The 24848-nt window shown below is 54.4% G+C and overlaps 1 protein-coding gene across 2 annotated transcripts in view; it reads left to right on the plus strand.

Moving 5' to 3' along the window:
• The window catches only part of RTN4RL1 (reticulon 4 receptor like 1), a 68528-nt gene that overhangs the window by 1741 nt on the left and 41939 nt on the right, over positions 1-24848 (plus strand). The window contains exon 1 of one of the 2 annotated variants that reach the window (XM_078068071.1): positions 5200-5308. The exons of the other annotated variant lie outside the window; for it this stretch is intronic. Within the exon in view, the coding sequence (XP_077924197.1) occupies positions 5281-5308 (28 nt within the window). The 5' untranslated portion in view covers positions 5200-5280. Of the gene's footprint in view, positions 1-5199; positions 5309-24848 lie in introns of those variants that run through there. 2 annotated transcript variants of the gene reach the window in all.

Raw genomic sequence — 24848 nt, forward strand, 5'->3', positions numbered from 1 at the left:
AGGTGGGACAGGTGGGTGAAGAAACCACGCCTTCACTGGAAGCAGTAAAGGCTGTGTGGTGGTCCCGGCTTGCTCAGGCCTACAGGGGAGCCTCGCTTGCCCCATCGTGTCAATAGTCACAAACTTGTGTGTGACTTGTGTCTTCCACGTGGGTTGGGGTAGTGCCGGGGGGGAAACGCTGACTGCCTTTTACTGTGGTGTGGGGAAAGTCTCTGCGGCTGGTTGGAGAAACCTCTTCACTGATACACCCCGGTTCCTTTTCCCTGCAGAAAGGGACTAAAAGTCCTTTCAGCAGCTAGCGGTGCTGGTCAGTGTCTGCACACAGAGGGTGATTTTTACAGAACTGAGCAGAAGCCGGAGTCTGAGAAGCTTGGGCCTGGAGTGTGCACACTGGCCTTGGTGGGTAAGGCTTCCTAGGCAGTTTTAAGAGGCCACCATGTCCAGGTTGCTGGGTCTATGATGGAGATAATAGAGGGGAACTGACATCTCATTTTCCTTCTGGTCTTTTGTCTTTTGGCAGTTTACAGTTAAAAATGAGCCACAAAGCAGCCCGTGTACTTTATTTACATGGCTTAGGTGCCCAGGGAGGCTTGAGCAGCCTCCAGAAGCCTTTCTCTCCCATCCTTGCTAGCCAGAGACCCAACTCAGGATGAGCCCAGTGCATTCTGGGGGCCTCTCCCGGTGGAGGAGGCTCACTTACCCTGTTCAAGAGGTGGCCACTGGAGGCTTGGCAGTCATATGTGTTCACCACTTGGGCTATTTTTCCCTTCCTGCATGGCTTGGTTGGTGAGAGAGGTTCTACCAACAAAGAGGTTTCCACCTGGATTGGCCAGAGGAAAACAGAGCAGAAAAGCCCTTTGCTGGGCTAGGCTCAGCTCCAGTGGCCTGCAGCCTGCTGCTGGGACATTGTGTGGGCAAAGGACTTTTATTTTGGTCCTTTGCCGGACAATCTTCTCTCTCAGCCCCTGGTCCTGATCCGTAGGACTTGTTTCTTTTACACACATATACGGGACACTCAGATACGCTGTGTGGATTCTAGGTGTGTGCTCAAAGCCAAAGGTATGCCCGAGGCTAATGCCAAGGGAGGTGGCCATTGCAGTTTCTGCTTCTCGAATTCTTCCAAAAGCTCCGAGCAACAATGTTATGGGATGGGTTCAGACCACTGTTGCAGTTTCCCTGCCTATCAGCTGCAGAGCCCTGCATGGAGTCCTGGACCTGGGGGAGTATCATAGTCTCGATTTGGAAAAGGATTTGAAAAAAAGAAAGAGCAGCTATCCCTAGATCCTGGGGTAGGGTGGAAGAGAAACACCCTCATACTTTTCTGTAAAGGGTTGGGCTCGTGGTCTTGACAATGGAGCGCTTTGTGGAGTGAGGAGGCTCAGTGGTCTGAAGAAGGTGAATGTAGACATTGGATCATGGGGGTCATTGCTCTGACTTCTGGTTGTCCTATTACAGCGAGCTGGGTGCTGTCCCCTGGCAGGACATTTTAGGAATTGGGGGGTGCTGCCTTGTGTCTCTTAAAGAAAGGACTCTACTGGCCATAGCCGCACCCCTGTGAACCAGAACAGCCTGAGTCGTCAGTGGATCCTGCTGCTGACAGTGCTGGGAGCTGGAGCCTTCAGCAGCTGCCTGCCCTCTTTTCCGTCTCCTGGCCTACCCTGGCAGAACCAGGGATATAAAAAGCAAGCCTCTGGTCAGAGATGAGAGGCAGGCAGGGCAAGCCATGCCCGGAGCCACCCAGCATCATCCAGGAAGAAAGGGAAGCCTGTTGGGGGTTTTGCTTTGCCAGAAGTGGCCTGCTTAAGGTCAGGATCTATGGTTTTCATTTTTAGAGCTATAAAAACAGAATGCAAAATCAACAGCCTCTGGGCTAATACAGAACCTATCCTTAAAGTTTTTGTCTTGTTAAGCAAGGAAATAGAGTGCCAAATAGGCTTTGTTAAGTGGCAGTCTAATTAATAATTTAAAATCTTGTAGCTGTCTTTCATTAGAATATATCTGTACATCAACCACAAAATCAGTCAAACACACTCATTTATAAGTTAATGCCATCCTTGAATAATTCAGCAAGAGCTAGATTAAGGCCTGCAATCCAGTAAGAAGCATTTTGTTCTTTTGGTTTCCATAGCCACATGGGCTGGCCTCGTGGCTGGATTGGGTCTCCTTTGTGTGAAGAAAGGGAGGCAGTGGGAGGAAGGGACCGCGGGGTCGTCAGTGCTTGGTGGATTTGAATCCAGAGGTTCCCTAGGTGACCTGAGAGTCTCCAGCTGTCCAGGTGTCAGCAGGCTCCACCTCTTGGAGCTATTCATAACAAGGTCCTCTGTAGCTCCAATAGGGAAGAGAAGGGAGGAATATTCCACGGACAGCCAAGACACTCTTCTTTCTGCTGCAGAGGAAGTATGTAGAGAGGAAGTTACAAGAGCCCTGCTCGGGAGGGTTGAGATGTGAGGCTTTTTTAATCCCAAATCTAGGTGCAGAAACGAAATTTCAGGCTTCCCCGCCTAATTGTGTCCCACCCAGGGATTGCAGCCTGGTGGTACCAGTGTCACCAAAACAGCTTCTTTCATTGGGAGCCTCTGGGCTGCTTCCTTTCTCAAAGCTCCTGGTCCTTATGCCAGAAAAGAGAAGCCAAGGGGAGGAATTTTAGGGGAGCACCAGGACACACCAATAGAAGAGAAGCAGCGGGAGTTGCTCAGTAAAGCCCGTGCATGCATTTTCTCACCAGTGGCCAGAATAAAAGCAAGGCAAGCAGTGCATTGTTTTCCTTGTGAGCTCAGACCACATAGCAAGTGTGTTTTGGTTCGATTCCCGTCATGCCGATATGCGGCCAAGTCCTCGCTGCACTGCTCAGGCCCATCATCTACAGAGAAACCATTCAGGACCCAGACCCCCCGCTCGGGCACATTGGCTCCTGCACCACCGGAAGGCAGCCTGGAGTTTCCGGTCGGTCTCAGGCCACTGATCCCGAGGCCTCTGGAGGCTTTAAGGGCACTATTTGTGAACACCAGGTAGATAACTGGAGCAGACGGTGGACCTGACACCAGGAGAATGTTCTTGGCCAAGTTTGAAAAGGGGAAGTCTCTTTAGGAAGAGGAAAAGGGGGGGGGAAGGGTGGGTGTCTGTCCCCTGACCTGTGGCCGCATTGACAGCAGATGGGACTGAGGAGGGAGGCTTGTGGGGTGAATCCAGCTCCAAGCTTTGGAGTCATAGCCTGAAAAAGGACAGAGCAGAGAGGGGTTCACTTGCTGGAGAGGAGAAGGAGGGGGCAGGCATCATGAAGGATGTCAAGAACGGATCTGTTGGGGACCATCTGCAGCAAAGTAGTGGTTAAGGTTAAAGCAGAGAGGAGATGACAGGGAGGGAACAGATGGCCAAGGAAGCAAAATAGCTGCGAAACGGGAACAGCCTCCAGGGACGGCAGAAGGCAGGACCTCCGCGCAGAAGGCCGGAAGCGGCCCTTCCTTGGGGTGCGCTGGCCAGGCCACCCTGACTACAAGTGAGTCGGAAAGAGGTGTGGGGCAGGGACTTCAGAGGCCTCAAGGCCTGGGATAACACCTAGGGAGACATCAGCTCCAAGGTTAGGGGGCCCAGAGGAGGGACCTCCTTGGATGCCTTTGAACTGGGGAGAGGAGGCACCCTGACTTGGGGTCCCTCACAAGGGCAAAGCCACGCCATGTCGGGTCTCAGAGCATGCCTGGTTGAGCCCCCCAGGAGGAGGTATGGATGCTAGCGGAGACAGGGGCAGCAAGGGCCCACCCATGCCAGTCCCTGTCCATGCACTGCCAATACCTGCTTATAATTAATTACTGATGGACCAAGCTGAGTGTACTCCATACCTTTTGTCATGTTATCTCCACAGTTGCCCTTTGAGGTCAGTCTGTACTTGTCCCTGCTCTACAGATATGGAAACTGAGGCACAGACAAATGAAGTCCCTTGCCCCGGGTCACTCGGCTGGCACATTATTGAGTCAGAGTGCAATCCCAGATCCGCCAGCCACCACACTCTTTCACTTGCTTGCTCTCTTAACCCCTAAGCTCCACTGTCTCACATGCCCATCTGCCTTGAATTTACGTGACATTTGTTCTGCGGGGTGCTGAATCATTTGTGTCTTGTTACAGAGCTCCCTGGTAGTTCCCATGCGCTCCCCTTCTGCCGTACCTCCAGGAGCGTCTCTGGCTGGGACCCGGGGCTCTAGGACCCTGAGCCAGGGTCTCACCTGTCCTCTTCTTCCCTAGCCCTCACTGTGTCTGGGCAGACACACGCTCACCTGCTGCCTCCTGCCTCCTGCCTCCGGCTGTGGTTTCTTCATGGCAGAGACTGGGACCCTAGGCCAGCACCATCCTGCCTGCTTTCAAGCCATTGAGAAAGTCTGGGACACGGTTTATTTGGGGGCTGGGCCTTCCCCATACGTTGCTCTTCCTGGCTAGCCTGGTGAGCTTGTTCACACAGCTACACCCCAGACTGGCGGGTGCTTGTGTGGGGCGCAACAGCCCCAGGTATGGCCCAAGTGGGTGGTAGCTGGCAGGCTGGATGAAGCGGGTCCCTCCACATGTACCTCCCCCCCACCTCTGGAGTTCTCCCTCACTCCTGGGGTGGTGTTCCCATGGCCCAGCCCTAGTCTGTTAGCTGGACTGTAACTGCAGAGCTCAGACCTGTCCTCCAGAAGGGACTTGTCCTGCCCCCTTCCAGCCATGGTGGAATTCCAGAGGCCAGTTTTCCCTGTGGTTTGGAAAAGAAAGAAGATGAGTTAAGGCCGAGAGTCTAGGTGGTCTTGGGAGGTAGAAGGGCAGACTCCCACCTCTGAGTGAGGAGCTCCCCCTGCCACGGTGAGGCAGGGGGTCTGATCTCACAGATAAGCCGGTCCTTCTGAGTCTGTGATCATCGTCTAATCAGTCAGCGAAGTTGGGATCCAAACCAGCAAACAGCCTCTGCTATCTGATTCAGGAGAGTTGCTCTGGAGGCGTCCGTGCTGGCATGGCAAGAGGGTTGGCACAATACAGTGTGTGTGTGTGAGTGTGTGTGAGTGTGAGTGTGTGTATGTGTGTGCACGTGCACATTTGCAGAAGCACACCTGGCAGGCATGCAGCAGGCTCCGGAAGTGTGCATGCCAGAAGTCTGCCGTTGCAGAGTAGAGCACCCCCGTGCCTGCCCCCCCCCACACTGGTCGTGCAGCCTACGTCGGCACCTGCACCTCGGGGCCAGCAGCATGGCGTTGGTGACTTTAGTGGGCTGGCGAGCTCGTCAGGGGAGGCCTCCGGGAGTGAGTGGGCCAGCGCCCTATGCACCACGCGTCGGGAGCCAAGCTTGGTGAGCTGGTGTGTGGCTGCCCCGCAGGGGTGGGTTCTAGGGGACAGGCCCCAGCAGACCCTGGAGAGGGGCCTCTTGGCGGCTTCCTGGGCAGATTCCAGAGGGCTGTGGCAGCGTCGTCAGGGTGGGTCTGCGGGAAATTGAGCAGAAGTCTCCCCCAAGTCAGGAGAAAAGCTGGGCTCCCAACTCGCAGCCCACTGCGATGGTGTGAAAGTTTGCTTCTGCCTCTAAAATTGCCCTAGCAGAGTTTGCCATCTCTCTCTGGGCACCTGCACCAACACAGTGAAGGAGGCCTTTACATATGGTTGTGTAGAGAGATTCACGAGGCCCTAGGGGGAAAATTGGCATTCTTCTTACAATGATTTATTTATAGGGCGATTGGATGATGGGGACATGGAGGCTAAGCTGCCTCCATTAGTGAGAAGCACACGAGGCAGAAAGCCTTGCTCTGTATTTGACATTTAGTGGGGCGACTCCTACCAGGGAGCTGCTTTTTCTTTTAGAAGGTTTTGCCTTTAATGTTCTATTCATGGGCTTGCCCGAGCAGGCAGGGAGAAGGAAGGAGCATGCAGTGCGGTGGGCTAGCAGGCTGAGGCCAGGCAGCCTAGGGGGCGGGCAGGGCCCGCTGGGTCCCTCCGTGGCCAGTGCGGGGGCAGCCGGGCAGGCCCGAGCTGGGGGGAGCGGCTCCGTTCCTACCGCGGGCTGCCTCCTCGGCAGGAGCTGCGCGCAGCACGCCCTTCCGTGTTTACTCTCCTGTGCGTCTCCGTTTTCGCTGGCCGCCCGGCTCTGCCTCCGACAGCGGCTCTGGGCGACCCCGGCTTCGGCTCGGCCACGGCCCTTTTCCTCCTAGGGACCGTGGCGTTGTAGAAAGAATACCGAAGTTGGAGTCCCAGGGCTGCGTTAGGTTCCAGCTCTGTGGCCGAGCCTCTAGGACCCTGGGTACACTTCCTCCTCCCTGGGCCTCAGTTTCTCCGTCGATAATAGGACTGGATTGATGGCTTTTCAGATGTTTTTCGGAAGAACAGTTTTTTCCAATGATATCCACTGTCGGAGCCCAGAATGTGACACAGAGAAGCCTAAGTGGGCCTGGTCAGAGCTGGGGAGAGGGGCGTCCAACTCTGGCCTCACGGACACCCTGACAGCCCTCCAATTTGGAGACGGGGGAGTCTCTCGTGGCCCCTTTTGGCAAGACAGTGGCCACAGGAAGGCCACTGGGTGTGCTGGGTGTGGTGTGTTAACAAAGGGACAGAGCCGTGCCTGCAAGGCTCGAGGTGTGAGCTCTGTCTCTTGCAGGGGGAGTGGGTTGTCGCCTCCTCTCCTTTTGGACCCCTGGTGACCACTTAGCTCTCTGAGAGGAGCTGTCTACACTTGGCGTCTCCTTGCCCTCCCCTCCTCTCTCACTCCTCAACCCAGACGCCAGGCTGTGTCCTCTGTCACTCGACTGTCACCGCTCTGGCCTGCTGCTGACCCTACCACACGTCTTCCTCTCGTCCCACCTGACCTTCTGGTGGCATCGGACTGTTGGCCGTGGTTTTCCCATGGCTCCCCTGATGGCAGCTCCCCTGGTCTTTCTCCTCCTTTGCTCGCCCACAGAGCCGGCTGCTTCTTCTCAGCCTTCTCTGCCAACCCCACCACTTCTCACCATCCTCAAACGTGGCACCCCCCCCCCAAGCACCGCCCCGGGTGCTGTCTCACCCCTCGCTCTCCTCTGGGGGCCTTCAGCGTGTCCTTGTCCGTGGAGGTGCTGCCTCTGGCGTCTAGGGCCATCCGTCCCGCTGCCCCCCTCCCCGCCCCACAGACCCCTTCAACTCCACGTGTCCGAACCTGTACTTCTACCTGAGCTCGCAGCAGACCCACTCCTTCCCCACTTCCCTCCATCTTGGTGTCTGGCACCATCAACCTCCCAGGCCCCCTCAGCTCAAGCACTGGACCCACGATGAGCCCCCTCACCCCACCCCTCCCCATTAGTTCATCTCCAAGTGCTGTCCTTTCCCCCCTCGGCGGCCTTCACACCTCCTCCCCCCACTGCCTGCACCCCAGCCCAGGCTGTCTTCTTCTCCCTGACCTTATGGGCAGCTAGCTCCCTGTCACCTCTCTTGCCTTCACCCAATCCAGTTTTACGCCTTGGCTACATTCTACAACGCCACCTGCTCTCCTCCCCTCCCTTGCTTAAAACACCTACAGAGATTTCTTTTTCTTCAGGGGATGGTCCAGACTTCCCAGCTGGATGGCCCATAATATTCTGTGCTTCCTGGTCATTGTATCCAGCCTGTTTTTATTATCTGCCCTCCTCACTGGAAAGTAGGTTTCATGAGGAGACCGGTTAGTCCCCCTCCCCCCGCCCCTCCAGATCTGCTCTCTGGCCCAGGAGGTTGGCCTGTCCAACGTCAACAATGAGCTCCCACACCCTCTTGCTTCCAGTTGGCTTTAACCAATGGTGAGTCACCATGAGTTCTCCTGCCCCTCCATCATCCCCCAAAGATTCTTCCAGAAGTGCAGCCTGAGATAAGGATTCAAGTGTAAATTGTATACTTGGGAGGCATCCTAGAAAATGTCAGTAGGTGAGCTGGGAAGTGAGACAGAGAAGGGAAGAGGCCAATAAGGGGCCCGTGGTTGAGCAAATGAACACTGTGGGCAACCAGAACTTAATCCCGTCAGGGAACTTGGGGATACAGTTTAGAACATGCACCTCAAAGTTATCTCACTGAAGGGAGGGAGCAGGGGTATTTATACACAGCTCCTACCCATCATTGGCTGAGTGGTGTTCTTGGTGTAGAGATGAGATCCCCCCTCACTTTTGGCCTGCTCTGTGGGTGAGCGGAGCCAGCTCCTCTGCTAGAAAAAGCCCTCAGGCAAAGAAATGCAGGTTCTGCCAGTTGGAAGTCAGGCTGGTGTGTGCTAAAATGGTGAAAGCAAGGGATAGGCAGGCCTCCACAGCATCTGCTCCACAGCTCCTGCCAGTGAGCTCCAGGTTCAAAAGAGCTCCCTCCCGTCAGCCCCAGGGCGGAGAGGAGGTGGGGACAAATGACAGTCTCTCTTCCCCATTTCCCTACCCAGATTCTCTGAGTTCTGTGTACTCATCAAATTAACTACCAGGACCCGAGTAAAACAGCACCCTGCACAAAAGAAAATGGAGCACATAGTGACATTGGGTAGCGTTGAATCAATAACTAATGTCATGTCTCCATGAATTGGTTAGAAATGTTGATTCAGTGATTGTACACAACCACAAATCGCTGGTTTGGGAACCCCAAAAACGTAGTACCAAAACCTCATTTTGAAATTGTTCTGTGGGGCACCTGGGTGGCTCAGTCGGTTAAGCGGCTGACTCTTGATTTCAGCTCAGGTCATGATCTCGGGGTCCTGGGATGGAGCCCCACGTCAGGCTCCGTGCTCAGCGTGGAGTCTGCTTAGGATTCTCTCCCTCTTCCTTGCCCCTCCCCCGCATTTTTAAAAATTAAATTGTTTTGTAATCATAAGAAAAATCAAACCATGATAACCTAGTGCTTAAAAAAAAAAGGAAAGAAAAAGAAAGAAGAAAAGAACAGAGGCTAAGTAAAGTACAAGAGGGCTCTCTGTAGCTATCCAGCTGCATCTACTTGGGAAGAGCTCTCCAGGCCCAGGGAACAGCAAGTGCAAAGGCCCTGAGGCAGGAATATTCTTGATATAATACCTGGCTGCCTCTGGGGCTGGGGCTTTAGTACCAGGAACCAAGAGAACACACACTTTTTTTTTTTTTTTTTTCAATCTTACAGCTTTCCTGTGCAGTGTTTCATTAAAAGCAGAAAAGGCAGGTCTTATTGGCCCCAAGTTACAGATGAGGACACTGAGGCTCAGAGAGGCTACATGGCTCATCCAGGGCCCGGGGCTGCTGCCGCCTCACCCCTGCCCAGCTCTTCTCTGTGGACCCAGGAAGCTAGGAGGCATAGAAACAACGGGGCCAGCTGGGACCACAGAGGACATCTGGCAGGACAGGAGCTGTGTTGGGAGAAGAAATAGAACTCTTACTCTGAAAAGTTTAAGGTGTACTTGGCAGATTTTTATGGAACAAAATTTGCACTATTGATTCCGTGGCAAATAAAAACCTCTTGTGGATGCTCTGGGCTTCAGAGATCTGAAATGTTTGACTGAGACTGGACTGAACATGAGATCAGCCAAGCTCGGGTGGGGCCTGGGGTGAGGAGACTGCCTGTTTTGTCTTCTCTGAGAAAATGACTTGTTACTTTGAACTGCTGCCTCTCCTCCCAGGGAGGGAGGCTCCGGGGTGTTGCCCAGGCCCCAAGCCTGCAGCTGGAACAAAATCTCTGAGCCAAGGGACAGAGGCCAGGGCGGTTCACAGGGCCACACTCAGGAGAATGCACCAGCCAAGGGGGACATTGTGCTGCCCAGCTGTGGGCCGCCAGTTGGCCCTGGGGCCGCCTGGAGGTAGGCGTGGCTCTCATCTTCCTGTAACCGGCCCACCACCCCTGGTGGGCTGCTATTTCTGCCTTCAGTGGACAAATCTGATTGCAGGGATTCAAGGTAGCTCGTTGGAAGTGGGGAATTATTGCGAGGAGATGAGTGCCTGGGGCTCCGGAAGTCTCCAGGAAAGGGAGTAGCTCTAGGAAGTAGCAGGCTTTCTGTGGTGCCTCTCCTTCCACCCAACCCAGCTGCCCCTGCTTCTGCCCCACCGTCTGTGCCCATGACTTGTCACCTTGTACCAGGCCCAGTATGGTCACCCAGGACTGCTTGCTCTTCAAAATGGCCTTTCACCACCTCCACTGCTAATTGCCTCGCATTCTTTGTATCCCAGCCTCAGTTCCCAGAGGGAAGACCTCAGTTGAGCCAGCCATGTTTTTCTATGTTATAGATCACAGTCACCTATGAATTGTCTATCCATGGATGAGCTGGCTGCCTTTTATTCTGTCAGCCAAGAGGAGTATGGGCGATGTGTCTCCATGTGACAAACATTTAACAGCTATTGAGTGCCTGCCTACTGCTGGCTTGGCCCTAAGCATGAAGCAAAGAGTAAAAATCAAGTCCCCTGTTCCTATGGAGCTTGTGTTCTAGTGGGGGGAGAGAGACCATGAGCGACTAACTATATTCTGTCAGGTAGGGAGAGGTGCTTAGAAGAAAAGCCTGTTAGAGGGTGAATTAAGGAAGAGAGGGTGACCAGAGAGGTGTTATTTTATTTTATTTATTATTATTATTTTTTAAGATTTTATTTATTTGAGACAGAGAGAAAGAGAACACAAGCAGGGAGAGTGGGAGAGGGAGAAGCAGACTCCCCACTGAGCAGGGAGCGCAATGTGGGACTCGATCCCAGGACCCTGGGATCATGACCTGAGCCGAAGGCAGACGCTTAACCCACTGAGCCACCCAGGCACCCCTAGAGGGGTGTTATTTTAGAAAGACTGGGAAGCCTTTCTGATAAGGTGACATTTCAATAGAGGCCTAAGGGAGAGAGGGCTCTCTGCAGCTATCTGAGTTGCTTCTGCTTGGGGAGAGCTCTCCAGGCAGAGGGAATAGCAAGTGCAAAGGCCCTGAGGCAGGAGTGTTCTTGATACAGTACCTGGCTGCCAAAGGCCATAGGCAGGGCTGGCATTCTGAGGTATAGCCCATGAAGTAGTGTCAGGCTCCTTTGGAGAGGACTAGAGCTTGGTGTCAGTCCCAAGTTCATCAGCCACTTGGCTAGGGGGAGGAGCCAAAGTACAAAGCAAAGCAACATTATGGCGGGAGGAGGAGTGGTGGGTCTAGGGATCGCCCTTCCCACTGGGGCCAGATGCTTCTCCTCCGTTAATGTGGCCCAGTCTGCAGCCTGAATACAGGGTCACAGATCACTTCCCATAAGCCCTTCCCTTTAACTCTGAGCTTCATGAAACATAGAACTTAGTTCTGTGGATGGTCTTGTCTTTTTCATTTATACATCAGCCTGTTCTCCCCAATTAGACTGTCATCTCTGACCAGGCTTGAGCCCCTGTGCTCCCTTGTAATTGTTTCCTAAATAACCAAACTCTCACTATGGACCAGGTGCCACGGGGAGTGAGTGATAGGCTGAAGACCCGTCCCCATGCAGGAAACTTGCCACCTGGTGGGAGAGAGAAGCCACACACCAGGGCAGTGGAGGCCAGGGTAGGGTGGGAAGGAAGGTGTTTTCAAGTCAGTGGGGCAGGTGGGGAGGTCCCTGCTCAAAGGCTTTGTGGGTGGAGGAGGGCCTGGTAGGAACAGGCAGGGTGGGAAGGTTGGAGAGCAAGGGGACGACTGTACATAGACCATGATGGCTGCATGGGGTGGTGGCGGATTTTGGTTGCAGAGCAGATTGAGGGCAGCCCAATGGTTTCAGAGCCCTAAGTACCAGGGAGGAGGAGGATTGGTTGACTCATCAGCCACAGAGTAAAATTTTTGAACTTCCCAAATAATGCATACACGTGACAGAAAACATTGGATTGGCTAAAGGAAGAAAATCACTATCATCCCACACCCCAAAGAGTGAAGTGTGGGAAAGCTAAGCCCTCCCAGGGCACTTGGTGCATTTGGTAGATCCTTCTGTGCTGCTTCCTGCATTCATGCAAATGTACCCTGTCTTGTTGCATCTACAGTATATCTCAGATACTAGGTTCAGGAATTTCTAGGTGGGTAATTCTTCTTCTTCTTCTTCTTTTAAGTTTCATTTATTTAAGTAATCTCTGCACCCAACGTGGGGTTCGAACTCCTGACCCCAAGATCAAGAGTCGCATGCTCTACCGCCTGAACCGGCCAGGCGCCCCTCTAGGTTGGTAACTGAACCTATTTTAAGGGCTGCAGGGTGTTCCATCGTATGACTACCGTCCCCTCAGGCTGTGCACAGAGGCTGTTTCCAGCTCTTTGCCGTTCGACGTGTTAGCCCACACCTGTGCCACACGCCCGTGTGCTGTGTGGGCTTCCGAGCAGGCGAGGCAAGAAGTGTGAGGGGTCAGGGTCTTCACAGGGAGCCCGGTGCGCGGAGGCCGTCGTGGGACGTCAGTGACGCCCCTTTGGTGGGCGGGCTGGATACTACCCCGAGTAGCAGCCAGCCAGACCTGAAGCCTTCGGAGACGTGGAGAGGAGGCAGGTCCGGAGGCGGGTCCGTGCGTGCGCGCGCGCGTGTGTGCGCGCACGCACATGTGTTGTGGCCGTGAACATGGCCTAAGTCTCCAGTGAGGCCCGCTGTGGTCAAACCAAACGGAAAGGTGTACAAAGGCATTAGTTTTCCTTGGGGTTGGGTGGCACCAAAAACTGAGGATGGAGTATGAGGAAGAGCATGCCCCTTGCTTTTGGTTTGGACCAGAGGATTTGTGTGATTTTGACAGTTTTGTCGGATCTTTTTTTATTTTTTAAAGATTTTATTTATTTGAGAGAGAGAGAGCGAGAGAGAGCACAGAGGGAGATGGAGAAGCAGACTCCCTGCTGAGCAGGGAGCCCGACATGGGACTCAATACCAGGGCCCTGAGATCGTGACCTGAGCCTAAGGCAGACGCCTAACTGACTGAGCCACCCAGGTGCCCCAGCTCTTTCATATTTGGTGCTAGAAGGGACTTTGTAGCTCAGCTGAGAAAACCGAAGCACAGAGAACTGCCGTGGCTTGCCCAACATCACACAGCATTAGGAGTGATTGGCTCATGTGTTCTCTAGAACGTCCAAAGCGTGCTGCTTGCTGCAGCGTGCTGGTGACATCGGTAACTGCCCCTTATCTGTCCAGGACCCCATCCCCGGACTCCTCCTGCGCCTCTAACCCAGCTGAGCATACAGTACTAGTGGCTGTCCTTGCTCAGTGGAGGCTGGTGGGGAGGGCTCATTCCAGGGGTCAGTGGACAAGCCCTTCATCTCCAAGTGGGTTGCTTAAGCACACAGGATCTGGCCAGACCCAGGTTCAACTCCTGGGAATGACCTGATTTCTCTGAACTTAAGTTTTTCCATCTTTAAAATGGGGCTACTGATGAGTACCTGCCTTGTAAGGTTGTGTATATTAAACAAGACAATCCTGGGGCGCCTGGGTGGCTCAGTCGGTTGGGCGTCTGCCTTCGGCTCAGGTCATCGAGTCCCATGTCGGGCTCCCTGCTCAGCGGGGAGTCTGCTTCTCCCTCTCCCTCTGCCCCAGCCTCTGCTCTCTTTGTCTCTCTCTCTCTCTAATAAATAAAATCTTTAAAAAAATAAATAAATAAACAAGACAATCCTGATAAAGTTCTTGGCGCTTGACTGTGCCGGGAGCTCCAGGAATGTTGCCCTCAGGGTTAGCTGCCCTCAGTGTTAGCAGTAACAGCGAGAACTTCTGTGTCACCCTTCCCGCAGGCCAGGCCTGACTACCGTGTGAAGTTTTGCCTCCTTGTGACCAGGGCTGAGTCTGAATGAGCAGCCTGGCTGACACGGGCCAGCCCTGGCCAGGAGCAGGAGTCTCAGGACTAGTAGGGATGGGTCAGGTCACCTTGGGCAGAGGGGGCCACCCTTTCTGGGGAGGACTGGCTCTGTCCTGAACTCCCTGCTCCCTCTGCCCAGGGTCAGGGAGGTGTCCGCTAAGGCGACGCAGGGGAGCAATGGGAAGCATTCTCAAGTGGGTTTCTTTGGCTTAGAAAGCTGAGATGAGGTTGGAGGCTTCCCCAGAAAGCTGGTCCATCATTGGCAACCGCCCGCCTAGGCCCTGACCTCTACTCAGCGGCCTTCTCTTCAAAACAAGGTCTTCCCGATCAGAAAAGAAAGCCCAGCCCCAGCCCAGAGCCTTGGTCTCTTGATCTGTGAAATAGTCAGTGGTTTTTGCCTGATTCCTCTCAAAGTTATTTCTGTTCTTCCCAGGTTTTCTCTCTGCGTCTACAGCGGAGCGGATGAGAGCAAGGGCCGTGGAGTAGGACAGGCGGGACCCCGGGCCCTGCCCCGCCGCTTACCAGCTGCCTGACCTTGGGCAAATGCTTTTACTTCTCGGGGCCTCAGTTTTGTCATCTGAAATATGGGGCTACTGCCACCTGCCTCTTGCGGTTCTGAGAATTCTTTTTTTTAAAGGGGTTCTGAGAATTCTCGACCAAATGGACGTGAGGTGCCTTCCCGGCAGGTAGCAAGGCCTCGGTGAGTCACGGCAGCTGCGCCGTCTTCATCACGCAAGCCTGTTACTCAGCAGCCGTGTGCCGAGGCCCACTGCGTGCCAGGCTCTGTGGGGACTCGGAGAACCAGAATGAATGCCACAGTCCTGTCCTCAGGGGCCTTGCCTCCCCTGCCTTTTCCCACATGGTAGATCTCTCTCTTCTTTGTTCTAGGCCCCACCTTGCCCTCTTGGGTATCAGGCCTCAGGGGACCTCGGTGTCTTTGTACTAGGCTGACGACCGGACCCCTTTTCAACAGGCTGATACAATCATAGGAGGAGAAGGGTGTATCTGGGGGGCTGGCCCTGGGTGAAGCCCTCAGAAGGTCTGGGGCGAGCTGTGTCACTGCCCCTAGGGAGGAATGCAGAATGGATTTCTCTCTCTGGCCACTTCCTTGGAAAGAGTAGGAACCCTGAGAGAGCCATGGAGGGAGAGAAAGAGCTGAGGATCCCTGCCTGCCAGGGGCGCAGCCTGTGCAGCCCCAAATGGGGCCCAGACCCCTCCCACCCACCCCTGCCCTCCATGGAGATGAGCTGCGGGCACTTCCCTGTACCTGCGGTAGGAGGTCCCGCTCACCTGTCCAGTACCCCAGCCTTCCTCCACCCGCTGGAAACTGGCCAGGGCGGTTTTCCTAGCCGGCTGGCCACATTACAATCTCACCAGAATTAACCAAAAAAAAAAAAGAGAGAGAGAGAGAGAAAGGGAAAGAAAAGAAAACAGTCCTTGCGCAAAAGCCGCAGCAGTGTCTGCCAGGACCTAAGATCTGGTACTATCTATTTTTTAATAATTGAGGGTAATAAATATGTATTTCTTTCTCCTCACCAACCCCCCCATCCTCTGCGGCTTGTCAGCTCCCTGCGTCTCTCCTGTGATCAGACCAAGTCTTCCCCAAGCAAAAAAAAAATCCTTTAAGCAAAAAGGATTAAAGCCTTGAAAGTAGGTCTGCCTGAGCTCTCCCCCACCCCCTCCCTTCCCCATCCCTGGGGTTGGTGGAGAAAGGCCCCTCTGGGGACCTAAGGACTGGGGGTAGGGAGGGGGAGTGGTGGTGGTGGCAGGAGTCCTGAGTCCCAGTGCGGGGGGGATCTCTGGAACCAAGGACCACACCATCCTCCCTCTCCGCAGCCCATCCAGTTCCAGTACCAGGCTAGCCTGGGGGAAGCAGCCCAACCCAGCCCTCCTCTGGCTCCTGAAGAGGGGCTTGCCTGAGGACCAGGGTCCCCCAGGCCCCCAGAGTACAGGACATAGGAAAGAGGGTTTTGGTCTCAGACAGCCCCAGCTGAGCTTTGCAACCTGGCTTCGCGCTTTAGCGGCCTGTGTGACCTTGGGGCAGGCAACTGAACCTCAGTTGCTCAGTCTATAAAACGGAAATATAAACTAGCTAACAGAGGATCAAATAAGCCAGCCCAGTGCCTAGCGAGTGGTAAATACAAAATAAATAATTATTCTCTTGATCCAATTCTTCTCAGACACAGAGAGCAGTCTGTAATCTCCCCCATCACCTGGTGCTCCACAGTTCCCCAGGGCCTGCCAGTCATACCTGTTTTTCATGCAGCCTTGCCAACACCATGTGAAGAGGGGGTTGAACCCAAGGCCGGGTGGTGTGGTTAGGAGCCTTGCTCAAGGATCAGTAGGTGACAGCACTGGAACTTGAAGTGGGACTTGTATCCCCTCCTCCACTTCTCCTCCACCCTCTGAGGCTTCCTGCCCCAACTCTGGGCCCAAGAACCAACCCAGGAACCAACACAGGGAAGGCCTGGCCTGGCTGGGAAGACAGCGCCCAGGGCAGGTGTGGCTGATGCTTGGCAGACCCATCTTCCTTTCCCTGCAGCTGCAGGCCTTTGCCGTTCTGCTGAGGCAGCCGGCCTGGCCCAAGTGGGCCTCCCTCCCTCTGAGCTGGGCACATGCTCGCAGGGCTGGCTGCAGATGGGGGCCTTAGAGTCCCTGCACCCACCCAGGCCCAGAGCCCCTGGCCTGCTTTGGTGGTCAGTGCCTGGGCACGTGGCCTCTGGGGCCCCACAGCCAGCCCTGGGGGGTGGTGGGGTGGTGGAAACAGTCCTGCCCTGGCTGCTGTGGGCCTGAGCTGGGAGAGAAGACACAAGGCCTTGAGGCCGGAGGGCAGGAAAAGCTGGGAGGGAGGTGGCTATTTATAGCCGGCTTTGCTTTTGTTCCTTTTCCAGCAATGCTTCTCTTTAAATAGGAGCAGGCCTGAAGGCTGCAGCTCTTCCCCAGCCGCCTGTAGTCAGTGCGCGTGTGTGCGCGCGCGCGCGTGCGCAGGGGTATGTAGGGGTGTCACGCGTGTGTAAGGATGGAGTGGGGGTGGACACTTTGGTGCATTTGTGTGTGAGTGTGTGCAGGGATGGGATGAGGGGATAGTCCGCTCTGTGTGCATCTGTATGCAAACACGTACAAAGGTAGAGATGGGTGTTCTTTGTGTGTCAGTGTGTGTGTGCCAGCATATACACACACATGTATAGGGATGGGACAGTTCTTAGTATGTATGTACGTGTGCATGTTTATAGTAGTGGGCGCACACGCGACGGGGGGGTGGCCACTCAGTCGATGTGTGCATGTCTGTGGGCATATGTACACATATATATGTATAGCTGGGGTGGTGTGGACACGTGTGTGTATCTCCCTGTGTAGAGTGTGATGTGAGGAGCTCTTTAGGGTGAGCGTACATGCATGTAATAGGATTGCTGGAGGGTGGCCATGCCTGCGTGTATGCATGTGAGCATGCGTCACAGCGCACATGGGAGCAGAGGGACTGGACACCGCGCGTCTACCCGACTGCTCTCGGTGGGGCAGGGGCCCTGTTCTCCACCCCCAGTGGGGCCTCTTCCTTGTGTGACCAGGAGGTGTGCGTGAGCCCATGTAAAGGGACCCCAGGGTCCTATCCGGCTGCCCCCCAGCAGGCAGGTTCAGAGCAGTCCCAAAGCCCCCCATCGGGTCCGTGCCCGGCGAGACCACTGACCTTCGCGCTCTCTGCTCCCAAGCCCGCCAGGCCGGTGGGCAGAGCGCGGGGTGAGCCAGGTGAGGAAGCCACCAGGCTTTGGGGCTCCGCACCCACCCTTCTCTGCCTCGATTTCACATCTGTGAAATGGGAGAGTGAGGCCCGCCCGGGGCTGCTGGTGGGCCAGAAGAGATGGAACTAGTGGCGCGGTTTAGCATAGCCTGGGCGCTGGGTCGCGTGGGGCCGAGGCCGGGTTCCGGAGGCGGCGGGGTTAGCAGAGCGCGGGGCGTCACTCGCAGCCCCCCGCCCGGTCTGGGCGCCCGCGAGGTGGGAATGATTTCCAGGGCGGGCCGAGGCTCCCCGCGCGGTAACCCAGACCTGTCAGCGCGGCCTGGCGGCTCGTCAGGGAGAGACCCTCGCCCCGGGGAGGGGGCGGGCCCGTGGGGGGGGGCACGCTCGGCCCGGCCCGCAGCGGGGAGGTGGGGGGGGCGGGGCCTGGGCGCCACCCTCGCCTCCCGCCGGGCCGGGCCTTGCAGGCAGCTCGGGATCGATGCGAGCGCCCTCCCTGCCCCTCCCCCAAAGGCCAAACAAAACATAGTAAATATTTAATCCGGGCCAGGGAGCCAAGGAGGCCTCCCCATCCGCTCCGCAGCCGTCTGGCTCCTCCGCCAGCCCCGGCAGCTCTCCTCGGTAATGAGGCCGGACTGGCAGGGATCGATCGCGTCCCGGGCGGGTGGGGTTGGGGGGCCTGTGCCCTCGGGTGGCATCGCTGTCCACCCCGGGCCCCAGACCCGGGAGGCCCGTGCAGACCGGTGCCCGCGCTTTTCCAAGAAGGCCTTAAGAGGGCGTAGGGATCCAGCTCCCCCACCGCCCCGCCCCTGCCCACCCGATCTTAGACTACTTGTTTGAGCTTGTTGCCCGGGGAGGGGGGCGGCTCGGGGGAAGGGAGCCGTGAAAGTGGGGGGACATCCCAGTTCCTAGGCCATCCAAGGCCTGGAAGCCCAAAGCCTAAAGCGGCCTTGGGTAAAGCGGCAGTGGGGCAGCCGGGGAGGCCAAATAGAGAGGCTGGCAAGATGCTTCTATGGGGGTGTGCTCTGGGCCTCCTGGGTATTGCCCTGGAGGATACCTAGAGAGGTCACATCTTTGCTGTTCATTCATGCAGCAGATAATTATTGAGCACCTACCGTATGCCAGTCATAAGCTTCACCCAAGGAGACGTACGAGTCTGGGTCTTTGGGGGTTTACATTTTTTTTTTTTTAAGATTTTATTTATTTATTTGACAGAGAGAGACACAGCAAGAGAGGGAACACAAGCAGGGGGAGTGGGAGAGGGAGAAGCAGACTTCCCGAGGAGCAAGGAGCCTGATGTGGGGCTCGATCCCAGGACCCTGGGATCATGACCTGACCCGAAGGCAGACGCTTAACGCCTGAGCCACCCAGGCGCCCTGAGAGGTTAAATTCTGAAGGAGGAAACAGTTAATAAGTGAACACATTTCAGGCAGTGGCTGAACTCAGTGTAGACAGTAAAGTGTAATATGAGAATGCATTTGGCTAGGGAGAGGAGCGACGCGAGCTAGACAGTGCGCTGAGGCCAAACATCCCGGCCGATTTCGGGGAGTGCAAAGGTTCCAGGAGCAGAAAAGAGATGGGTGTTCTAGGTGTGGGCAGAAGGCTGGGGAGGCTGGAGTGTCATGAGTGGGCAAGTAGGCAGGGGCATATCCTGGAGGGATTTTGTAGGCCGGGGCGGGGGGGGGGGGGGGAGGGGGGGGAGTTCGGATTTTATTCTAAGTGCAGTGCGAAGGCATTAGAGGTTTTAAGCAAAGGAATGGCGTGATCTGATTTACATTTTTTAAAAGCTTCCGCCAGCTGCAGTATGGAGAATAGAAGGTAGGGAGTTAAGGGTGGAGGCAGACAGGCCAGGTTTGGGGTGGGGGGGAGCAGCGGTGTATGAGAAGGGACAGTGGTGCCCTGCCTGGCCTGGGCAGTGACTGTTAAGTGGCCATGTAGGCTTTTGCAGATGAGAGGGTCCCCAGCCGGGGGAACAGCGGGCTCCTGAGCTTCTGGGCTCCGGCCTTGGAAAGTCCCATGGGACCTGAACAGAGGCCGAGACCCAGGTCGCCCTCATCCTATCTCCCCGACCCAGACTCCACAGTGGGCAGCCCAGGAAGTTTTTTTAGGAGCATTAGAAAATGTTGACATGTTTTTTGAAACAATTTCAGATCTGATATCTCCGCCAGATTGAGTTTGTAACCAGCTTTATTGTTTAAGCCTGCTGGGATTTCATCAAAGGCGGCTGCTGTTTACCCAGAATCATTTCATTGGAGAAAACAGCAAACAGACCTGCATTTCTATCTGATTTCACTTTTTTCCTTTTCTCATGAATTTAAGGGCTTGTGAAAAGCAAGGGTGATAAGGCAAAGCGGTGCGGATCAAACCCCAAGGAGGGGGGCTCAGAAGGAACTCAGCTGAGGTTTATTAATAGAGCAGAAAGTTGGGGCGCCTGGGTGGCTCAGTCGGTTAAGCGGCTGCCTTCGGCTCAGGTCGTGTTCCCTGGGTCCTGGGATCGAGCCCCACGTCCGGCTCCCTGCTCAGTGGAGAGCCTGCTTCTCCCTCTCTCTCTGCCCGCCTCTCTGCCTACTTGTGCTTCCTCTCCCTGTGTCAAATAAATAAATAAAATCTTAAAAAAAAAAAAATAGAGCAGAAAGTTAGGGGTGGCTGGCTGCCCCTCGGGGGGCTGAGAGGCACTCCTGGCCGGCAGCTGGCCCTCCACAGGGTGGCACTGGGGAGCGAGGGCAGGCGGGAGGGCCACTGTCCACCCGCACCCTGGCCAAGGCTTCTAGGCCATCTCCTGGTGGCTTTTGTCTTTACCAATTTCCAGACCATTTCAGACACTGGCAACACAAAAGGCTGAGCGTCAGCTCCCACCTGGAAAGCAGCGATGAGCCAGCCTCAGAGACGGGTTCAGTGAGACAGAGCCGAGCTTCCCTGGGAAAAGGCCGAGTGAGGAAAGAGATCAAAAGGCCGTGTAAGCCAGATCCTGAGCATGCCAGGAACGTTGCCCCCCTGTGCCTCCTTTGTCAGCACTTGGGACGCAGCCCTTTTTCTGCCAGGTGGCCTGAAGCAGGGCAGGGCAGGGCCTAGGGACTCTTGTCACACGCTGGGTGCTCCCCCCCGCCTCCCTGAGGAATCTACACTAGTATTATCACCACCCGCCTAAGAGGATCCGATGCCTTTAAGCAGGCCTGTTGACCCAGCAAATGTTTTAGCCCAATAGGGGAAACGCTGTTGCTGCAGCCTATCAGGAGAAGGTGTTCTGAGAAATTTGGGTTAATGTGCCTTGTTCAGTTGCTTGAGCGACAGCTAGTTGAAAGTGCACGGGTTGCTCGGCATCAGGCCACCTTTTACCAGTTGTACATTAGACCCACTCATAAGGTCAATCGATTTGAACCAATTAGCAAGAGGATAAGGACTTGTTTATCTTTAACTGACTGTAGATCTTGCAGCAAGGCGTCTAAGAGGGATGATATAGATACAGAGGTGTTTTTTCAGTGCTGAGGACCAGGCATGACGGAAAAACCATGGCAGACGTGCTTCCATCCATAGCCGAGAGTCAAGCCCCCTCATCTCTGGGATGAGCCTACAAGGAGATGAGCTGGGGCAGGCCAAAGGGCTTGTCCTCACAGAGCCATTTCTAGGCTGTCCTGCTTGTGGAGGCTCCCTTCCCCTGCCTCCTTTCACGGAGCTCAGTGGGCCACCGGGGCCTCAGTGGCTCGTTTTGTCCCTGTCAGCTCAGGGTACGGTCCCAGGCTTCCTGTGAGAGCAGACGAGCCACACGTCGGGGGCCTGCGCCCGAGCACTGTCTATGGAGGGCCTGCTCCGCCTCCTTTAATCTTTATAGGCCCCCTTCCTGACTACCACCCCCCAACCCATGTATGTATTATTCCTTTTCCTGGACGAGAAAACTGAAGCTTGGGGGTGGGAGGCAGCGGAGCCTATTTGTGCGGTCCGAGCGATTTGCACGTGGACCTGGCTGCTCTGGAGTCAAGTGTCTTTTCACTTGGCTGGACGGACGGCCTGCAGCCTTCTTACAGGTTCGCTAGGGGCAGAGGCTTTTTCCACATTGTGGGTTTGGGAGGAACAAGTCCACAATGAGCTGGCCACGAGAGGATGCGGGGGTCCTTTGGCATTTTCTGGCATTTTCTGGCCTGAGACTTTCTGGGGACCAGGCAGAGGAAACTCAGAACATAGGCAGTGTTTGCCCTGCTTTTGCCCCAGGAGGGGCAAGTGGGGCTCCAGCTGGGAGGGTTGGTGGGTCCGTTGTAACAAAGTGGGTGTGGGTGTGGGCACAAGGGAGATGCTGTTCTCTGTTCCCTGAAGCATCCCATCTCCAACCCAGAATCCCCCCAAAGATGGAGGGGAGGCCACTCCCTCCCCTCAAACTCTTGCCATCACTTTCCTCTCAATGCCTTATCCTCACACCCAGTGTCTCTGACTGCCACCTGAGCACACACTTCTCTGAGGCAGCAACATCTGCTTTTACCCCAGAGACAGGGACATGTGAGCCACAGAGTGGGACCGGGGAGCCACGAGCCACATTTTCCTGCAAAGGGGACACTTTGACTGTAAGTGTCCCAAGGAATGGGCCAGTTCAAAGTAGTCAAGGAGCTGGGGGGCCTGAGGCGGGGGGGAGCTGGGGGGGTGATGGCTTTGCTCTTATTCCAGTTCTGCTGTGCTAGCTCAAAACAGTGGACGAGTCCTTCCTGGGAAATTGCTTCAGATCTCACAGCATTTTCCTCTTAATAGCCTCGGTGGTGGCGAATCCTTGACCTTTGAGGGTCGGTTTGATTTTTTGGAAAAGGCCAAAAGTAATTTGAAGCTGTGTGTTGTGAATAAAGGGAATGAACAATTTGCAGAATGTGGTTTGTTTTGTTGTTGGGATTTTTTCTTTTTTAAGGCTAAAACCAAGAATTTAGCCAGTTTCTCACGAGGACGTTCCAGAAGTGTTTCAAGTGATGGCAGCACCCTGAAATGGGGGGCCTGGATCCAAAGGTGACTACTTTGCTAGAAGCTCAGGGGAAGGGAACCGATGCCTTATCGAGCTGTTACTATGTGCCAGACACTTTACATACATTATCTCAACTGCCTGAAGTCATTTTTGGAATAAGGCCAGTCTATAAAAAAAAAAAATTCATAAATAATCCATCACCTTGCTTATTCTTCAGAGTAATCCTATTAGAACAAGCACTGGGCCCATTTCACAGGTGAGGAAATTAAGGCTCAAGGAAGTTAAACAACTTTCCAAGGCCACAGAGCTCCTAAGTGTCAGAGCTTGGATTTGAACCCAGATCTGATTGGCCCCAAACTCAAGGCTAATTCTTTTTTGGGTGTGTAAGTTCTGGTGTATCGACCCCACTCGTGCTTGCCCTCAATAACACACAAATTTAGTTTCAAAATGTCATGGTGGCATCGTTCAGGCTGCCTCCACCACTTAAAAAGGAAAGCAGGTCATAAAGGAGCCATGTGCCAAGGCGAAATGCTGACTGTGTGCGGCCGCAGACGTCAGCAGGCGTCAGGGGACGCGTGGGTGACAATGGCAAGGCATGAAGTATGGTGTTTATTAGGTACTGGCAGAGGCCCGGGAATTCCAGATGCCACGCGGTGATGAGTGGGAACGGCCTGTCTCCGCTCTCACCCAGCCCCAGATCCTGAGCAGGTCCCAGTTTGCGGCCTTTGAATCAACTGGACTGTTGAAAGGACTGACTCTGGGAGCTCTCCTGGCCACTGACCAGAGAGGGATCCCTCTGGATGATAATAATAATAATAATACCAATAAGAGCTCATGCTGATGGAGCATTGTGTTAAATGCCTTAGCATTAAGCTTTGATCCCTTTACACACTCTTAGCCTCTGATTGGAGGGGCTCTGTACTCTCTTAGCTCCCACGGGGTCCCCAGCCACGCAGGTCGGTTCTCTCTGAATTCAGAGAGGGGCTCTTTCCCTGCACGCCGTGGCCACAAGTCAGTGAGGGAACCGGGGGCTTGTGTGGGCTACAAGGATGGTGGTTTGAGACGCTACACACCATTTCCTCTCCTGGAGACACAGCTCCAACAGGACTTCTCAGGCACATTCCCAGTCACAGCTGTCTCTACACTTAGCAATTCTGCTTCCAGGAATTAATGTTACTGCTACCCTCGCACCTGTGAGCAGAAACGTACCTACAGGAGCATGTGTGTTATCATTGCTTGTAATGGCAGGACCTGGCAACAACCTAAATGTCCATCAGTGGGGGAGCGATTGGGTAGATTACAACACCCCCACAGAGGGGGATTCTGTGTTCCGAGGAATGGCTGCCTTGTATGCACTGATATGGGATGGATGCCAGCTTGTATTGCTAAGTGAAAAAGCAGTGGTGATATACTGCACTACCATTTGGTTTTAAAGAGAAAGATATACTCGTACATGATAGAAATTTTCTGGAAAGGCACAAAAGAAACTGTTAACAGTGGGATGCCTCTGAAGAAAGATACTGGGGACTGGAGGTCTGGGAGAGGAAAGGAGACTTATTTTTCATTGTATACCCTTTTGTGTTCTTTGAAAAAAATTTTTTTTTACTATGTGCATGCATTATCTTTTCGATTAAAAAGGTAATGGGGGAGGTTTAGAAAAAACAAATCCTCAGGCTTTATCTGGCTTCCCGGTCTGCAGCCAGGTCCTGCCACCCTGACTTACTGGCCATTTCTCAGATCCTTTCTCCTGGCCCCCGCCTATGCCCCCCTCTCCCCGAGGCATCCATTACCGCCTCTTGTAGGTACTTAAAACCTACCCTTTTGCCTTGAAATACAAATAACTCTAATCTGGAGAGAAGGCTGAGCTTCATTGCACTTATAGAACAGACAGAAATCAGTTGGCGCTGAGATGCTCGATAAATGTTTGCCGAGCTGAATTGAATCTGTGACTCGGTTGGTTACACCGAGCAAGGTGCTAATTGGCCAAGGTCAGACATCCAAATCCCACATAGCTTGGCTCTTTTTGAATCCAAACCCTTGCTCCCCCCAGCATAGTCATGAGGCAGCGGGGGCCTCCGTGTGCAAAGATGGAAGGTGAGCGCCAGACAGGGTGGGGACACCCTCTCATCTCCTGGAGACACAACTCAGAGCCACTTTAGGAGGCCGCGGGACAAACATGGTGGGCTAGGCAGGAAGGCCCAGCTCTGGAAAGATTGTGACTCAGGAGAGCATCTGTAGTGGGGTCCAAAAGCTCCATGATGACTTTTTTTTTTTTTTTTTTTAAGATTTTATTTATTTGTCAGAAAGAGAGCACACAAGCAGGGGGAGTGGCAGGCAGAGGGAGAAGCAGGCTCCTTGCTGAGCAGGGAGCTCGATGTGGGACTCGATCCCAGGACCCTGGGATGATGACCTGAGCCGAAGGCAGATGCTTAACCGACTGAGCCACCCAGCCATCCCAACTTTTTTTTTAAATATTAGCCAGTTTATTCGAAGAACTTTCTAATAGAGCTATGAAAGATG

Source organism: Halichoerus grypus, chromosome 2 (assembly GCF_964656455.1).
Source record: "Halichoerus grypus chromosome 2, mHalGry1.hap1.1, whole genome shotgun sequence".
In the NCBI taxonomy this organism is placed as follows: domain Eukaryota; kingdom Metazoa; phylum Chordata; class Mammalia; order Carnivora; family Phocidae; genus Halichoerus; species Halichoerus grypus.